Below are 16,713 nucleotides of genomic sequence, written 5' to 3'. Positions count from 1 at the left end.
AGGTACAAAATTCATATTCTTAAAGTACAAAATTTCATAATACAATACACAAAAACTCAACATTAGACAAATACACATGCATCATGATCTACAATGCACTGTGAACCCTAGTTCATGGTATAAGGATTGGTTATTCGATTGCTTTTGTGCCTATTAACTTGCTAATTGTAATGGGAGCATGTTTACTAGCTTATTAGAATATTGTGTATAGTTGATCACAAGAGCACCTAGATTACCTTAGTGCAATCCGTTACCACTAATAAAAATGGATTAGCATTCAACCTAAAAATGACATAGAGGATAAATAGTCAACCAAGTCCAACCTCATCATTCTTTCATCACTTGATATCTGTATATCAGTTACATGCACCTTTATATTTTAATGATGCTACAATTTTATCCACTGAGAGTAAAAAACTATGGGTTTTATTGGTTCAAATATTAGAATGAGAGTAGTAATTTGAATCAAATACTTTGTAGTCAACAACGCCTCCACTAAGGCTCAATCTCATGACCTTCTACATGGAAGAGGTCACTACATGCCATCTAAGCACAAAGTGTTTGGCGGGTAAAGTGAATCATTTTATTTCGTAGTAAATAAGAATTGAAATTAAAACAAATTAATTAATTAAAATAAAATAAATAAAAATATAAAATATATAACACACACACACACACACACACACACACACACACACATATATATATATATATATATATATATATATATATATATATATATATATATATATACATACATACATACATATACATACATATATGTTTATATATATTAAAATTCCATATTTAATGCATAGACAATGACCTTTTTATTTTATTTTTTTATTTTTTTCTCCTTTATTTTTTATTTAATTGTTCAAAAGTAAAAAAGAGTAATGAGTTTTGTAATTATTAATTAATAAAGGATTTAATTTCAATAATATGATAAAAACGTAGATAAACAAACATAGTAATAGATATGAAAATTTATAATAGGGTGCAAAAGTCCCCGAACAAACACATCCTAAGTTCTCTTTATTGTCTTCAACAAGAGAAAATTTCAATTTTGGTCATATGACTATAGGGGCTTTGTTAAATTTCAGTACCAGACTTTCAAAAGTGTCAATTTAGTACCTTGACTATGCAATTTTTATCAATTTTGGTCACTCGGATCAAATTGCCGGCCAAATTTCATCGGAAAATTTTAACAGTTAAAATACTGAGGGTATTTTAGTCATTTCACATCTCTTCCTTCTTCTCCGGCGAATTCATTTTTTCCGGCGAATCCGTCGCAGCAGCACACCTTCCAAAACATACTTAAACTCATTCGTCCAAGCCTTCGTCGACGATTTATTAGTGTTCAGACGGCCAAAATTCCGGTTGAAAACATTTGACCGTTTGTGTAAGGGGAGTTTGAGATATCGGTGGACCTAGAAATCTTCGAACTGCACTTCTCTTTGTGCTAGTCCAGCGTAGTTCTTGCCAAAATTCTGGTTGAAAGCTTTTCCGGCCAAAAAAAGGCTTGCTCGGAAAAGAAAGCGAAATGCTAAAAGTGATGCTGGTACCTATTTATTCTAAAACTTCTCTATATCAACATTATGTTATAATTGATATTGAATAAATACTTCTCTTTTTGGATAATGTTGAAAGCATCACAGCTCACCTCATCCCCGGATTCGCCGAAAAAGATGAATTTGTCAGAGAAGAACGAAAGAGATGTGAAATGACTAAAATATCCTCACTATTTTAACTGTTAAAATTTTTTGGCAAAATTTTACCGGCAATTTGACCGGAGTGACCAAAATTGAAAAGAATCGCATAGTCAAGGTACCAAATTGAAACTTTTAAAAGTCAAGTGCTGAAATTAACAAAGCTACTATAGTCATATAACCAAAATTAAAATTTTCTCTCTTCAACTATATTATAATAAGCACAACTAGGATCACACTTTATATAACGTAGTAGGTGTACATATTATTCAACCTCTTATTTATTATCATATATAATTAGCCACTCAAAGTATTGAACGAACCACTAATTAACTAGCGATTCTAGTGGCATATTTATTGGATTACTAGGATTGAAAAAAGGACTTGACATTGTTAGGTTTAACATAGGGGCTTGTCTCCCACATTTGTGTAGCAGAAAGAAAGTTGGCCTTCTCAGTGGGATGAGCGAAGTCGAAAAACAAATAGTTCAGGACATCTGAGCATAACTCATAAAATGTCATTCCTCTTTTTCCTCCGCAACTTGGATCTCCTCTAAATGGACCACTGCCACAACATGCAACTTTCACCTCCGTGAAACCTTATAACATTAAAAAGAATAAAAATATAGTTAGTCTTGTTTGAGATTAGAGGTGTTTGGTAAATAGTTATTAATTGTTAGCTGATTTGATTAATGAATTTGATTAGTTGATAGCATTAGCTGATTGTAGAAAGATGTTAGTAAATTAGCTGTTAGCTGATTATATGTAAAATGATTTTTTTCTCAAAAAACTTATCGAAAAAGTTACTTTGTGCAGTTTTATGAATTTTACTGCGACAAATGAAACTTACCATATTTAGATGGATTACTAATTGTATCAATGGAAGATTGGAAATAATCAAAGTAGGAATACTTGAATCCTGGTAAATTCGTGGCTAAATTGTTGAGCATTTTTTGTAGAGCCTCATTATGCAATTTGGCCAAGGTTTGGAGAATCTCCACACATTCACCACTACTAACAGCCCTAGCAGATGGTACACATCCTATAGTACCCACCGAGAGAATAACGAATTTCCTTCCTCCTTCCTTGTATATTTCCTGTTAAAATATAGAAAAAAAAAAAAAAGAAAGTAATTAACACCCACATTTCCCTTATCCATCTATAATATTTTGTAGATCAACTGTAAATTAATTTCACCTGGAAAACAGTTGACATGTTACCAACCACCATATCTACGTATTGGTTGGGGGTATATGAATTTAGAAGGGTGGAGTTGGTTATGAAAGCGCTATAGTCGTTACTGCCAATGCTAAACATGTAGACAGCTTTAGAGATCAGTCGTTTTGAATTGTCACTCCCCTCCTGCTGCGTCAATTGTTGTGAGACTTCCTTGAAATATCCCAGCTGTGCTTTAAAAGAAATTACCTGTGAGGATCAAGCATGTAATTATATTAGCTGATCAGATTGCCAGTTAATCCTGGAGCATATCGGCGTCTTGTCAGAAGGCTTATCTACTTGTCGTAACCCGACCGGATCTCACGTACTCGATCTGTTCATGTGTTGTCTCAATTCATGCAGGAACCACATGATGAGCACTGGGAGACAGCTCTGAGAGTTGTCCGTTATTTGAAAAGTACCCCGGGTCAAGGAATTCTCCTACGAGCAGACAGTGATCTAACGCTATAGGAATGGTGTGATTCGGATTGGGCCGCATGTCCTACTACTCGGCAATCTCTTACTGGTTCGTTGGTATTTCTTGGCCATTCTCCAATCTCGTGGAAAACAAAGAAACAAAATATTGTTTCTCGTTCTTCCGCAGAAGCGGAATACAGATCTATGGTGGCCGTTACTTGTGAACTCAAATGATTAGAGAGCTTGCTATTAAGTCTAGGGGTTCATCATCCCAAAACTATAAAATTGTTTTGTGACAGTCAATCGGCTCTTCATATTGCAAAGAATCCGGTCTTTCATGAACGAACAAAACACATTGAAGTGGATTGTCATTTTGTTCAAGATGCAATTAAAGATGGTTTGATTTTCCCTTCCTACATTCCTACCAATTCGCAATTAGCTGATAACACATCACAAAGGTTCTTTGGCAAAGGCAATTTGAATTTCTTCTTCGCAAGTTGGGCATTTCAAATCTGCATGCTCCAACTTGGGGGGGGGGGGGGGGGGGGGTGTTTATTTTCAATATCTTGATGTCACTATAAATAAAGTGCTTGTATTGAGGTTTATGGACAAGACATAATATATCAGTTTTTCCCTTTATTTGTTTGTATTCTACAGTACACCATCCTATCATCTAAATGTAATGTCTATGCTTATAACATACATTTAGTGTAGTGGTAAATGTGTTGTACTATGTTTACTTCTCAGTAGGTCATATCCTGTGAATCAAGCACGCTTAATCACGGTTCGTTAAGTTGTATTATGTTTACTTAGTTCTCAGTAGGTCAGTTACCCTATATAAGTCTGGCACGCTTAATTACGGAGTTATTTGATTATCTGATTGTCATATCCGGCCTTCTTAAAATCAATTAGCTAGTGATAAGTAGGTGGACATTAACCATTAAACCACATCCTTGCATGGTAAGTCATAGTGCCACGTCTCGAATCGAGTAGGAACTGAACTTGACTGAGCCGACCGACACCCAATATTATGGAGTAATTGTTATACCATGCACTAGGATCTACTTTGGATGGTGGACTCCAAACCAAAACTTGTGTGACTATAGTTAACATATTATGGGATTTTGGTAAATAGCTGTTAGTTGATAGATGTTAGTGGGTTTGACTAGCTTATAGCATTAGCTGATTGTAGAATGATGTTTGATAAATTAGTTGATATATAGCTGATTAAATGCAAAGTAACCTTTAAGGATACGATATAATTTATTTTTTCAAAAAACTTATCGAAAAAGTTGTTTTAAGTAGCTTTTTGAATTTTAGCGTTTTGGAGCAATAAGCTATGACAAAAAAACTTATTAACAACACAGTTATATTGACTATTTAACCAAGTTAAACCGCTAATAGTAGTCAAACAAGCCAAAATTGTGTTTTCATTAAATGAATTATGTGAAGTATCTTCTAGTCTGATGGCATAACTGTTGATTTTCATTTGGAAGGTCTCAAGATTGAATCCCATCCCAAATAAGGGATGGAATAATTTGTTGAAATTGGTCCTGGGATCGGAGGACTAGGTTAACTTGGAACCAAGAACAGGGGAACAAAGTAAGGGTCTAGGTGGGTTTGGTGGACTGAGTACAACCGACCAAGGAACAGGGGAACCAAGATCTAGGTGGAACCATGAACCAAATAACAACAAAACAAATAATAATAAGGCAAAAAAAATTTATGTGTCTTGTAAATATATTAATTTGTGTTCTATTAACTATACACACATAATTTGATTGGTATTGTTAATTAATTTTTAGAATGCAAGGTGAACCCTAGCTAATCCATGCTATAATTTGCCTAATTAGTCTAAAAAAGATAACGTACCAGGCCTGCATTGGTTGCATCAAGACTTCCGGCACCAGCTGATGCAAAGTTGACGCCATTGATAAATAGACCGTTAAGTCGATTCTTGATTTCGAGATATGGCTGCACAAATGGCTTCCCAGCAAAATTGGCTTTAACCAAATAAACAAGCGAGAGAAGCGAGTTATTAAAATTGAAAAGATATATATACATAAAAATGAAAGTTTTCAAGTGAAGACGTACCAATATAATCAGGAATGAGACGACCATTTCCAAACCTGCCAGTAGGGCAGACAGGGAAATATGTTTCGCCATATGGTCGAAAATTAGCCTTGAAAAAATTGGTAGTGTTAATATAGTTATTGTTGCCAGCATCATACAACGAGTCTCCGAACACAAACAATACTGGTTTATTAGGCGGATATAAACAATGCACCGACTTTAAAAAGCTGGCAAGCAAAGCCAAGGCAAATACGTGAACACAAAAACTAGCCATTTTTAAACTTCAATTCTGAATTGAATTTACTCTTTGCCATGAATTTATATAGATCGAGCTAGATTACCTTTGGTCCAGGTAATTGTATTTTGATTTAATTTCAACACTTTTTGGGCACACTAATGCTAGCTAGTACACTCGTACCATGCAAATACCTTTAAAATGTAGGATTCAAGATTTAATTTAAAGTCAAAAGATCGAGTACGTGAAAATTTATGGTTATGAATTGCTAGCCGCACTAGGTTTAAACTTGAACTAGTATCTTTGACAAACTCACATTGCTGGAAATTATGGAATTTACGATCACCTGAAAGTGATCTTAAATCAAGTTGAAAGCAAAAAGTGGTCGGAAATAGCAACAAAGGTTTTCCGGATACCAAAAGTGGTCGGAACAAGCTTTCGACTTGATTTAAGATCACTTTTAGGTGGTTGGAAATTCCATAATTTCTAGTAGTGTCATAATTCTCACACTTTTGCATAATCTTCTGGTCTATTTTGAAGGTTTGTTACGCATAATATTGAGCTTGAATTTTTAATTATTTTACAAGTTTCACTTAATGCTGTTAGGATGGAATAAAATGTTATTAGATAGATTTTGATGATGGAAAGTGTAAAAAAGTTAGGATTTTAGAACTACCAAAAATTTCCTTGAGTATTAAATATGCTGTCAAAGCTTTATGCCAAGGAATAAGCAATATAATGCAGCAGGAATAGAGAAGCAGCAAGCAGTAGTTACAATAATAGTGAGACTCACAGTAAAGATTTGAAGCTGTAAGAGGATTTTAGAACTGCAAGAGAGTATGGCAGCAAGCTAGTTCTTACTTCTTATATACATCAAGCAGTTAAAAATCAAGACAATAAGGAAAGCTTGCTAAGCAGCAAGCATGGCAGGTTCCAATAAAAATTAGGGTCCTGTGTAATATGAGGTCCTTTTTTCAAATAATTTTTATATATAAATAATAGTTGTTCAAAAAGTTGTATCAAAATATAAATATTGTATAAAAATACATCTAAAATTTTATTTAAAAAGTGACATGCTCCGTGCACACATTTAGACGCAAAATTATTTACCAAACTTTTGATATCAACTTCTTCCAAAAGTTCATTTTCAATGGAGATTAAAGTTGGCAAATTATTCTATGGATCTGGTCCACATTGCAAGGTAGATCCGTGTCCAAAAATACACCATTTATATACTGAATGTTCACAATTTACATATCCAACGTTCACAGTTTTTATATACTAAATGTTCACGATTTACATACTGAATGTTCACAATTTTATATACTAAATATTCACAATTTACATACTGAATGTTAACAATTCAAATTGTTTAATTCAAATGATTCAACACCAAATATTTATATAAATATTTATGGTTTTAAAAGCCCTATTTAAGGAATATATTTATTTATCAAAATCTTGACCCAAAAGTCTATCTGACAGGAACCTGAGAAATTGATAGACTAGTTTAACTCGATTTCAAAATGAACCAATCGTTATGCTATGGACCCGTGTCCAGCAAGCATTGTGGACGCGGTAACGGTGCCTAACGGCACCGTTATCTTCCATCATTTTTTTTTATTTTTTTTTTTAAATTTCATACCACTTTATTATAAGAGCATATGTTCATAATTTTATTACTATATGTTCATAATTGTAAGTTCATAATGTCAGAGCTCTGTGTTCATAATTCCATAACTGTACATTCATAATTGCATAACTGTACATTCATAATTCCGTAACTGTACATTCATAATTCCGTAACTGTAAATTCATAATTTTCGAAGCTCTATGTTCACAATTTTAGAGCTCTATGTTCATAACTTATCACTATATGTTCACAATTGTAAGTTCATAATGTCAGAGCTCTGTGTTCATAATTCCATAACTGTAGATTCATAGTGCCACAAACGAATAACGCCGTTAAGGGCGAGACAAAATCAATTTTTTTTTAACTGAAAGGCCGCTTTTTACCTGAAAACGACGTCGTTTTGGACTCGTGTCCACAACATGCAAGGTTAAAAATACTAAAACTACAAGAAACGCCCACCGTGAGACTTGAACCCACAACCACAAGGTTAAGAGCCGTGCACTCTACCAACTAAGCTAGACGAGCTTATTCATAATTTTATTACTATATGTTCATAATTGTAAGTCCATAATGTAAGAGCTCTGTGTTCATAATTCCATAACAGTACATTCATAATTGCATAACTGTACATTCATAATCCGTAACTGTACATTCATAATTCAATAACTGTAAATTCATAATTTTCGAAGCTCTATGTTCACAATTTTAGAGCTCTATGTTCATAATTTTAGAGCTATATGTTCATAATTGTAAGTTCATAATGTTAGAGCTTTGTGTTCATAATTCCATGACTTACATTCATAATTCCATAGCTGTACATTCATAATTCCATAACTGTACATTCATAATGCCACAAACGAATAACGCCGTTAACGGCGAGACAAAATCAATTTTTTTTTTTAACTGGAAGACTGCGTTGTCACTGAAAACGACGTCGTTTTGGACTCGTGTCCACAATGCATTGTGAACACGAGTCCACAACATAATTTGCGAAAATGAACCCAACTTATTCCTATATTTATTGTATCATATTTCTATTCGATATTGATCCAGCTTTTGACTCAAAATTATAACTCAAAGTTTTAGTCTGAAATCTCCTATTCAAAATATATCAGCCGTGTATATTTTCTCATCTAGGGTTTTGTGTCCCACTATTTAAACATCATATCACTAGTGTAGCTTTGTCTCTTCATTCCTCTATCTTTCCTTCATTTCATCAGGCAGAGCACTTCAAGCTGCTAGAGATTTTGACAGTAAGCTTCTTCTCCATTTTCTTCTTTCTTCATTTTCTCCTTCATTTCTCTTCTTCCTAACTTCTCAGAGTGAATGTGTATTTGTATATGTGCTGTTGTTTGTGTGGTCTTAGAGTCTTAATTAGATGGTGAAGAAGGAGACCAAGCTTGAGGTTATAGAGAAGAAAATCTTGCTTAGCTTATTGGGTCTAGAAGCTTGATGTATAACTCATGGATTTCCAAAACTTAGTAGTTTTGCCCTAATGTGCTGTGAATGATATTGTGTGTTGTGTATAATGTGGCGATGTTTAGAAATAGAGATAAATGTGTCGTTATGTGCCTATAATGTGATGATGATGATGTCTTGATGTTATGGAATGTTGTTGGGTGAAGTTTGGAGGTTTGTTGTGGTCTGAAATGGAGATTCCACCATGGAAACATCTCAGTCAAAGCTCAAAAGAGCTACTGCCTCGTTAGGCAGTGTTGCCTGGTGGAACTAGCCACTGAACTGGATAGTTTCGCTGGCTAGTTCCGCCAGAGAAAAGGGCTCAGAGTGGTGGACACCTTGGAATTCCGCCACTCTGCGCTGTGGCGTTGCGGAAGGTAGTGGCGGAACTCCCCAGTTTCGCCACTAAGCTCCGCACGGCCACGAACTCGGCACAGGGCCCTTGTGGTTCAGCTTCGAGGTTTGGTTTGGTTCGGTCCATGACTCGTGGGTTCGCGTGGCTCGGGAGGCTCGGGAGTGTGACGACTCATTTCTGTGAAATGTGCATAAATGTTATGTGAACAAAAATCCATTTTCAACCCAAGCATGAGTTATTCAATTGTTATATCCTACACCACGGCGCACATAGCACTGTGCGCCGCGCGCCTCCCAAAACGACGTCGTTTTGGGGTCGTGTTGGGAGGCGCGGTAGGAAGTTGCTGAGATTATGTGTTTTCGTTCACAACGTTATGTGTATTGGTTCATACAGTTATGTGTATTTTTTATACAATTATGTACATCCGAATCAGAAAATTTGTGTGTATTATGTTAAGAGTTGATGTGTATTATGTTAAAAGTTTATGTTTATTATGTATTATGTTAGATTATGTGTATTATCTTTTAAAAAGAGTATGTATATTTTGTTATAACATTATGTGTATTCATGTATAACATTATGTGTATTCAAGTATAACATTATGTACATTCTTGAACAGCGGGTTTTTTTTTAAAGAAAAGCCTACTGCCATTCACTGGGGCGGGAAATTTCAAAAAAAAAAAATAATTAAAACGACGTTGTTTTGCATCTGGGCGCATAGTGCAATGTACGCCGTGATGTAGGATATAAATTGCCTGAGTTATTATTTATACTAGGCTCGAAAGTAAAAAGAACGGGGCTGTTAATGGGCTCTCATGCATTAGAGAAAAGATAGTACCCAAAGCTTTGTTGTTGTAGTTAGCCAACGCAATTTCGGCCACTATCCATTCAAGTTTAGGCTTTGGCACAGGTGGATCATTTTCTGCTGCACCTCCCATCCAATTAATACAGATTTCCATACACTTTCACCTTGGGTCTTGATGTGCATTTTGGTGCGGGCTTTCCAGTAGGCTTAGTTAGCCCCCATTAATTCTACTGGCATGTGTCTATCCATTCTGAAACACTCAAACACAAGTAAGTACATTCAACACAGAAGAAAAATATGGGTGTATTTGGTTCAAATATTAGAATGAGAATAGTAATGTGAATCAAATACTTGGTAATGGTAATAGCTTTGAGTAGAGTGAATCATTTTATTTGGTAGTAAATAAGAATTGAAATTAAAAAAAAAATTAATTAATTAAAATAAAAATTAATAAAAATATATAACACAAATATAAATACATACATATATGTTTTTTTTTTTGATAACTACATATATGTTTATATATATATATATATATATATATATATATATATATATATATATATATATTAAAATTCCATATATAATGCATAAACAATGACCTTTTTATTCTTCTCATTTTTTTCTCCCTTATTTTTTATTTAATTGTTCAAAAGTAAAAAAGAGTAATGAGTTTTGTAATTATTAATTAATAAAGGATTTGATTTCAAATTGGATAAAAAACTTAGACAAACAAACATAGTAATAGATATGAAAACTTATAATAGGGTGCAAAAGTCCCCAAAGAAACACATCCTAAGTTCTCTTTATTGTCTTCAACAATTATAATAAGCACAAGTAGGATCACACTTTATATAACGTAGTAGGTGTACATATTATTCAACCTCTTTATTTATTATCATAATTAACCACTCAAAGTACTGAACGAACCACTAATTAACTAGCGATTCTAGTGGCATATTTATTTGATTACTAGGATTGAAAAAAGGACTTGACATTGTTAGGTTTAACATAGGGGCTTGTCTCCCACATTTGTGTAGCAGAAAGAAGGTTGGCCTTCTCAGTGGGATGAGTGAAGTCGAAAAACAAATAGTTTTGGACATCTGGGCATAACTCAAAAGATGTCATTCCTCTTTTTCCTCCACAACTTGGATCTCCTCTAAATGGACCACTGCCACAACATGCAACTTTCACCTCCGTGAAACCTTATAACATTAAAAAGAATAAAAATATAGTTAGTCTTGTTTGAGATCAGGGGTATTTGGTAAATAGTTATTTATTGTTAGTAGATTTGGTTAATGAGTTTGATTAGTTGATAGCATTAGTTGATTGTAGAAAAATGTTTGGTAAATTAGTTGTTAGCTGATTACATGCAAAATGACTTTTTTCTAAAAAAAACTTATCGAAAAAGCTACTTTGAGCAGTTTTATGAATTTTACTGCGACAAATGAAACTTACCATATTTAGATGGATTACTAATTGTATCTGTGGAAGATTGGAAATAATCAAAGTAGGAATACTTGAATCCTGGTAAATTCCTGACTAAATTGTTGAGCATTTTTTGTAGAGCCTCATTATGCAATTTGGCCAAGGTTTGGAGAACCTCCACACATTCACCACTACTAACAGCCCTAGCAGATGGTACACATCCTATAGTACCCACCGAGAGAATAACGAATTTCCTTCCTCCTTCCTTGTATATTTCCTGTTAAAATATAGAAAAAAAAAAGTAATTAACACTCACATTTCCCTGATCCATCTATAATATTTTGTAGATCAACTGTAAATTAATATATACATCACCTGGAAAACAGTTGACATGTTACCAACCACCATATCTACGTATTGGTTGGGGGTATATGAATTTAGAAGGGTGGAGTTGGTTATGAAAGCGCTATAGTCATTACTGCCAATGCTAAACATGTAGACAGCATTAGAGATCAGTCGTTTTGATCTGACACTCCCCACCTGCTGCTTCAGTTGTTGTGAGACTTTCTTGAAATCTCTCAGCTGTGCTTTAAAAGAAATTACCTGTGAGGATCAAGCATGTAATTATATTAGCTGATCAGATTGTCAATTAAGTGCACCATCCTGTCATCTAAACTTATGACATTTAGTATAGTTAATGCGCTGAACTATGTTCACTTCTCAGTACGTCACATCCTATAAGTTAAGCATGCTTAACCACGGTTCGCTGTAAGTCAAGCACGATTCACGGAGTTTAATTATTTGATTGTCATACCTGGCCTTCTTAAAATCAATTAGTGATAAGTAGGTGGACATTAACCATTTAATCACATCACTTTATGGTAAGTTACAGTACCACGTCTCGAATCGATGAAAGGGCTGAACTCGACCGACCCGTCCGATGCCCAATATTAAGGAGTAATTGTTATACCATGTACTAGGGTCTACTTTTGATGGTGGATCCCAAACCAAAACTCGTATATATAATTGACATATTATGGGGTGTTTGGTAAATAGTTGTTAGCTGATAGATGTTAGTGAGTTTGACTAACTTATAGCATTAGCTGATTGTAGAAAAAGATATTTAATAAATTAGCTGTTAGCTGATTACATGCAAAATGACCTTTAAAAGCACGGTGTAATTCGTTTTCTTTTTTAAAGTTCATTGAAAAAACTGCTTTAATAACGTACCAGGTCCTACCAAAAAAAATAACGTACCAGGCCTGCATTGGTTCCATCAAGACTACCGGCACCAGCTGATGCAAAGTTGATGCCATTGATAAATCGACCTAACGGTCGATTCCTGATTGCGAGATATGGCTGCACGAATGGCTTCCTTGCAAAGTTGGCTTTAACCAAATAAATAAGGCGAGTTAATAGAAAAAAAAAAAAAAAAAAAAAAAAAACACTGATTTTTTTAAAAAGTGCGGTGACATTTTCGTAAATAATTGAACATCGAAGTGTAAGTAAAATGTATTATAGGTGCATGTAAAATGTATTATAGGTGCAAATAAAAATTTACACTGAGCATCAATACTAAGTGCACCTATAGTTATAAGTAGTTGTACCTATAGTTCTAAGTAGTTGCACAGATAGTTATAAGTAGTTGCACCTATGTGCATGAATATTTGCGGGTGATTTTCAGGGGTATTACTACCTGCTGAACTTAGATCAATGAATATTAACAAGGCAAAATTACACGCACTTATAAGTGAAAGTAGGTGCACCTATAGTTATAAGTAGGTGCACCCAGGTGCATGAATGTTTGCGGGAAGTGAATGTTAACAAGGCAAAATTACATGCACTTGTGAAAGTAGGTGCACTTGTAAGTGATTTTAATTGCACTTCGATGTTCAATTATTTACGAAAATGCCACCACATTTTTTTTAATCTATTAGATCTGGACACATGTCGCGCGAGGATTCGTTCGCATATTCCCTCCTGGGCACTTTTATATATATATACTCTGTATATATATATATATATATATATATATATATATATATATATATATATATATATATATATATATATATATAAATGAAAGTTTTAAAGTGAAAAGACGTATAGTACGTACCAATATAATCAGGAATGAGGCGACCATCTCCAAACCTGCCAGTAGGGCGGACAGGGAAATATGTTTCGCCATATGGTCGAAAATTAGCCTTGAAATCATTGGTAGTGGTAATGTAGTTATTGTTGCCAGCATCATACAACGAGTCTCCGAGCACAAACAATGCTGGTATATCAGGGGGAGGTAAACAGTGCACCGAGTTAAAAAAGCTCGCAAGCAAAGCCAAGGCAAACACGTGAACACGAAAACTAGCCATTTTTTTAAAACTTCAATAATGAATTTAATCTTCGCTTTGCCATGAATTTATAGAGATCGAGATGGATTACGTTTGGTCCCGGTAATTGTATTGTGATTTAATTTCATACATGCTTCTTCCACACTTTTGGGCACTCTAATGCTAGCTAGTACACTTGCATTGTACCATGCAAACACGTTTAAAATGTAAGATTAAAGATTTAATTTAAAGTCAAAAGATCGAGTGAAAATTTGTGGTTATGAACTACTGTTGCGTGGTTGGCGTTGTTTAATAGGGAGGAGGAAGAAAGCTTGTAGAATGACAATTTTGCCTTCAATTTTAACGTTCAACAAACAGAAAATTTAATCGAGAATTAAATTGGGTAAATTTTATAGAGTTGAGAACTAAATCGTGTAAGAATGATAGTCGAGAACCAAATTGGTAATTACAACATAGTCGAGGGACTATTTTGATCATTAACTAACTCAACAGAGAATTAACTTTTTAGCATTTGATCTATTTAAATTTATTTGTCAGTTATGGGAGTTACTTTATTGGATTTTAATTATCGTTTTTGAATGTGATGAATGCTAATGAATTTATAATTTCATATAAAGACTTTTTGTTGGGTATTATGTTTTAGAAATTTTGGCACATCAAATTCTTTGGTTTTCATTCTTTCGAAATCTCTCTACTCTCACAAAGTTTCTGCCAACACATATGTATAAATTCGAAGTGTTCTTTATGTATTTATTTATTTATTTATGTATGATTTAGTTGACTGTTCAAATATAGTCATAGTAATCCATTGTATCTTTAGAAATGACGCTTCAACACTCCTATCACTCTCTCAAGATGAAGCTAATCAATTGTAAGAAAAGTGTGAATGACAAATGCCTTGGATTAATCTTGAAATAAATTAAAATATCCTGAATTTATTTTTGTTGGAAATAATTGCGAATAAAGATTTTCTTTTGGATTAAAGTACTCACTTATGAAGCTAGCTAGTTTCCTATGTTGTTATCATATGAATAGAGTAAGAACGTATGAATGGAGAGCTCTGAAACTCTCTCGTCCTCGAGATCCTCTGAGGATCAAGATCTTTTGTCACGGAGTACCAAGAGACCCAAACAGAGTGCCATGCGGCCTCGATCGCCGGAGGGTGGTGAGAATTCTGAGCCGCAGGAGGGAAACGACGTGGAGATCGTGCATGAGACGCCTGCGGAGATGATGATGGAGATAGCTGCTGGTCACCCGGTAGAGGCATATCAGGATGGCGGATCAGCGTCGTTAGAGGAGATCCCAGTGGTGGCCGGCTCGACGGAGGCACCACGACGGACATATGCGGAGAGTGTGGTAGGCCGATGCTCTCAGGTCCAGCAGCCGGAGAATGAACTGCCATTTGCGGAGACGGACGAAACGGACACAGACGCGGACGAGGAAGATGACCCTCTCTGCCCCACGATAAGATTGTCGAAGAAGGAGATCGAGGCGATCCGTGCACCATGGAGAAAGGCGCTGATCATTAAGGTGATGGGTCGCCGGGTGGGGTACGCGTATCTACAACGTCGTCTATATTCCATGTGGAAGCCGAAGGGTAGCATGGACCTCATCGCCATCGCGAACGAATATTTTTTGGTGCGCTTTGGATCGGTAGACGACCTGGAGTTTGCTATGTATGAAGGCCCCTGGATGGTCCTCGACCACTACCTCATTGTGAAGCTGTGGGAGCCGGACTTCGATCCGTATAATGACACAACGGAGAAAATTCTGGTTTGGATTCGGGTTCCTGATTTACCTGCTGAATATTTTGATAATATTTTTCTCAGGAAGCTGGGGAATCGCATTGGAAGGATTGTTCGGGTAGACCAGGCAACCAGCTTGGTGTCGCGAGGCATGTTCGCTAGAATCTGCGTGGAGATGGACATGAGGAAGCCGCTCGTTTCAAAGTTCACTTACAAGGGGAAAGTGAGGTATGTCGCCTACGAAGGGATGCATCTAATCTGCTTTGCATGCGGGTTATATGGACATACGAACGAGACATGTCCAGATCTAACAAAAGCAGGGAACAACCAAGAGGGTGACATGGAAGCTAACAGGGAGACAGAACATGTAGCACCACCAGCACCATCGGCGGGGAATCCAAATGCAACTGCTGAGCGCCTGGATCCCAAGATCCCGTTTGGGACGTGGATGCTTGCGCCTACACGGAAGGGGAGGTATCAACCGAGACAACCTGTTTGAACGCAGAAAAATGGCGCCGGCCAAGGCGAGGAGACTAGAGACCGAAGTGGAGGGTTGATCCAAGCGTCTAAATTTGCACCACTAGTAGAGGATGAACCTGGGGTGGCCGGAGAGCAGGTGGGAGAAGCGGATGCTGAGCTGAACATTGAGCAGGCGGACGGAGGGACAATGGGCAGGCGTAATGGGAAAGATATTCAGGGGGTGGCAAGCGGAGCACGACAGCGTAGACCGAATGTTATCGCTAATAAGCAGCAAATTGAACATGACAATAGGGCAGAACCAGGGCCATCTGATAGTGCGAAGGGACCAGCGCAAATGGTGAGACAGCGTGGAAAGGACATAGTGGTGGCTGACGCCGCGGGCAGACCGAGGCGGGGGATTAGTAACACACCGAGGAGAGCAGCAGAAGAAGATAAACATATCGTAGTTAGAGGAAGGCGAGGAGGACTGGGGGTCGAAACAACAAGGGTGATTTCTGGTGGATTGGCCGAGGATCTTCCCTCTCCAGTCTGGCAGAACACTAAGGAGCACCATTGTGACCCACCTCGGCGACTTGATGAGGAGGGCGATGTTGTCATGGAGCTTGATGCTGGTTTGGCAGAAGGGGCGTTAAGCGCTCCATGAGTTGTTCCGCTTTGAGTGCATAGTCGTTGCTTTCTTTGCTTTGTTTGCTTGGTGTGGATTTTTTCCTTTCTTTCTTTCTCTGTTGTTTTTATGATCAGTCTGATATGGAATTGCCAGGGTGCTGGAGGGAGGAGTTTCCAACGCATCCTTAAGAACCTGATCCGCGTCCA

General features: G+C 36.3%; 2 protein-coding genes across 3 annotated transcripts; both read right to left on the bottom strand.

Moving 5' to 3' along the window:
• Positions 1-1,916: 1,916 nt before the first annotated feature.
• On the bottom strand, positions 1,917-5,691 carry LOC109151967 (GDSL esterase/lipase 1-like). Its single transcript, XM_019299562.1, has 5 exons — positions 5,435-5,691; positions 5,213-5,343; positions 2,906-3,133; positions 2,559-2,805; positions 1,917-2,307 (listed from the first exon to the last, which is right to left on the bottom strand). The coding sequence occupies exons 1-5, from the start codon at positions 5,685-5,687 to the stop codon at positions 2,075-2,077; spliced, it is 1,092 nt and encodes a 363-aa protein (XP_019155107.1). The 5' UTR covers positions 5,688-5,691; the 3' UTR covers positions 1,917-2,074.
• LOC109151958 (GDSL esterase/lipase 1-like) lies at positions 1,928-13,701 on the bottom strand. 2 transcript variants are annotated; one of them, XR_002049313.1, is made up of 6 exons: positions 13,444-13,701; positions 12,585-12,715; positions 11,703-11,930; positions 11,358-11,604; positions 10,720-11,104; positions 1,928-1,983 (listed from the first exon to the last, which is right to left on the bottom strand). XR_002049313.1 is itself a non-coding variant. In XM_019299552.1 (5 exons), exons 1-5 carry the CDS (start codon positions 13,694-13,696, stop codon positions 10,872-10,874), a joined length of 1,092 nt encoding a protein of 363 aa, XP_019155097.1. In that variant the 5' UTR covers positions 13,697-13,701; the 3' UTR covers positions 10,679-10,871. The 2 variants fall into 2 exon arrangements, 1 of the variants encoding a protein (XP_019155097.1); XM_019299552.1 differs by lacking the exon at positions 1,928-1,983 and having other exon boundaries at positions 10,679-11,104.
• Between the last annotated feature and the right edge of the window lie 3,012 nt (positions 13,702-16,713).

This window comes from Ipomoea nil, unplaced genomic scaffold (assembly GCF_001879475.1).
Source record: "Ipomoea nil cultivar Tokyo-kokei standard unplaced genomic scaffold, Asagao_1.1 scaffold0268, whole genome shotgun sequence".
Taxonomy (NCBI): domain Eukaryota; kingdom Viridiplantae; phylum Streptophyta; class Magnoliopsida; order Solanales; family Convolvulaceae; genus Ipomoea; species Ipomoea nil.
The sequence above is the reverse complement of the archived record's forward strand: the minus strand, read 5'-3'. Positions and strand labels throughout refer to the sequence as shown.

Bases quoted from the DNA above. Each gene is read 5' to 3' on its own strand.
- LOC109151967 (XM_019299562.1), bottom strand. From the start codon at position 5,687: ATGGCTAGTTTTTGTGTTCACGTATTTGCCTTGGCTTTGCTTGCCAGC. The intron at 3,134-5,212 runs GTACGTTATCTT...TGATCCTCACAG, and splicing joins ATGCAACCAATGCAGGCCTG to GTAATTTCTTTTAAAGCACA. The intron at 2,806-2,905 runs GTGAAATTAATT...ATATTTTAACAG, and splicing joins ACATGTCAACTGTTTTCCAG to GAAATATACAAGGAAGGAGG.
- LOC109151958 (XM_019299552.1), bottom strand. From the start codon at position 13,696: ATGGCTAGTTTTCGTGTTCACGTGTTTGCCTTGGCTTTGCTTGCGAGC. The intron at 12,716-13,443 runs GTACGTACTATA...ATTTGGTTAAAG, and splicing joins CCTCATTCCTGATTATATTG to CCAACTTTGCAAGGAAGCCA. The intron at 11,605-11,702 runs GTGATGTATATA...ATATTTTAACAG, and splicing joins ACATGTCAACTGTTTTCCAG to GAAATATACAAGGAAGGAGG.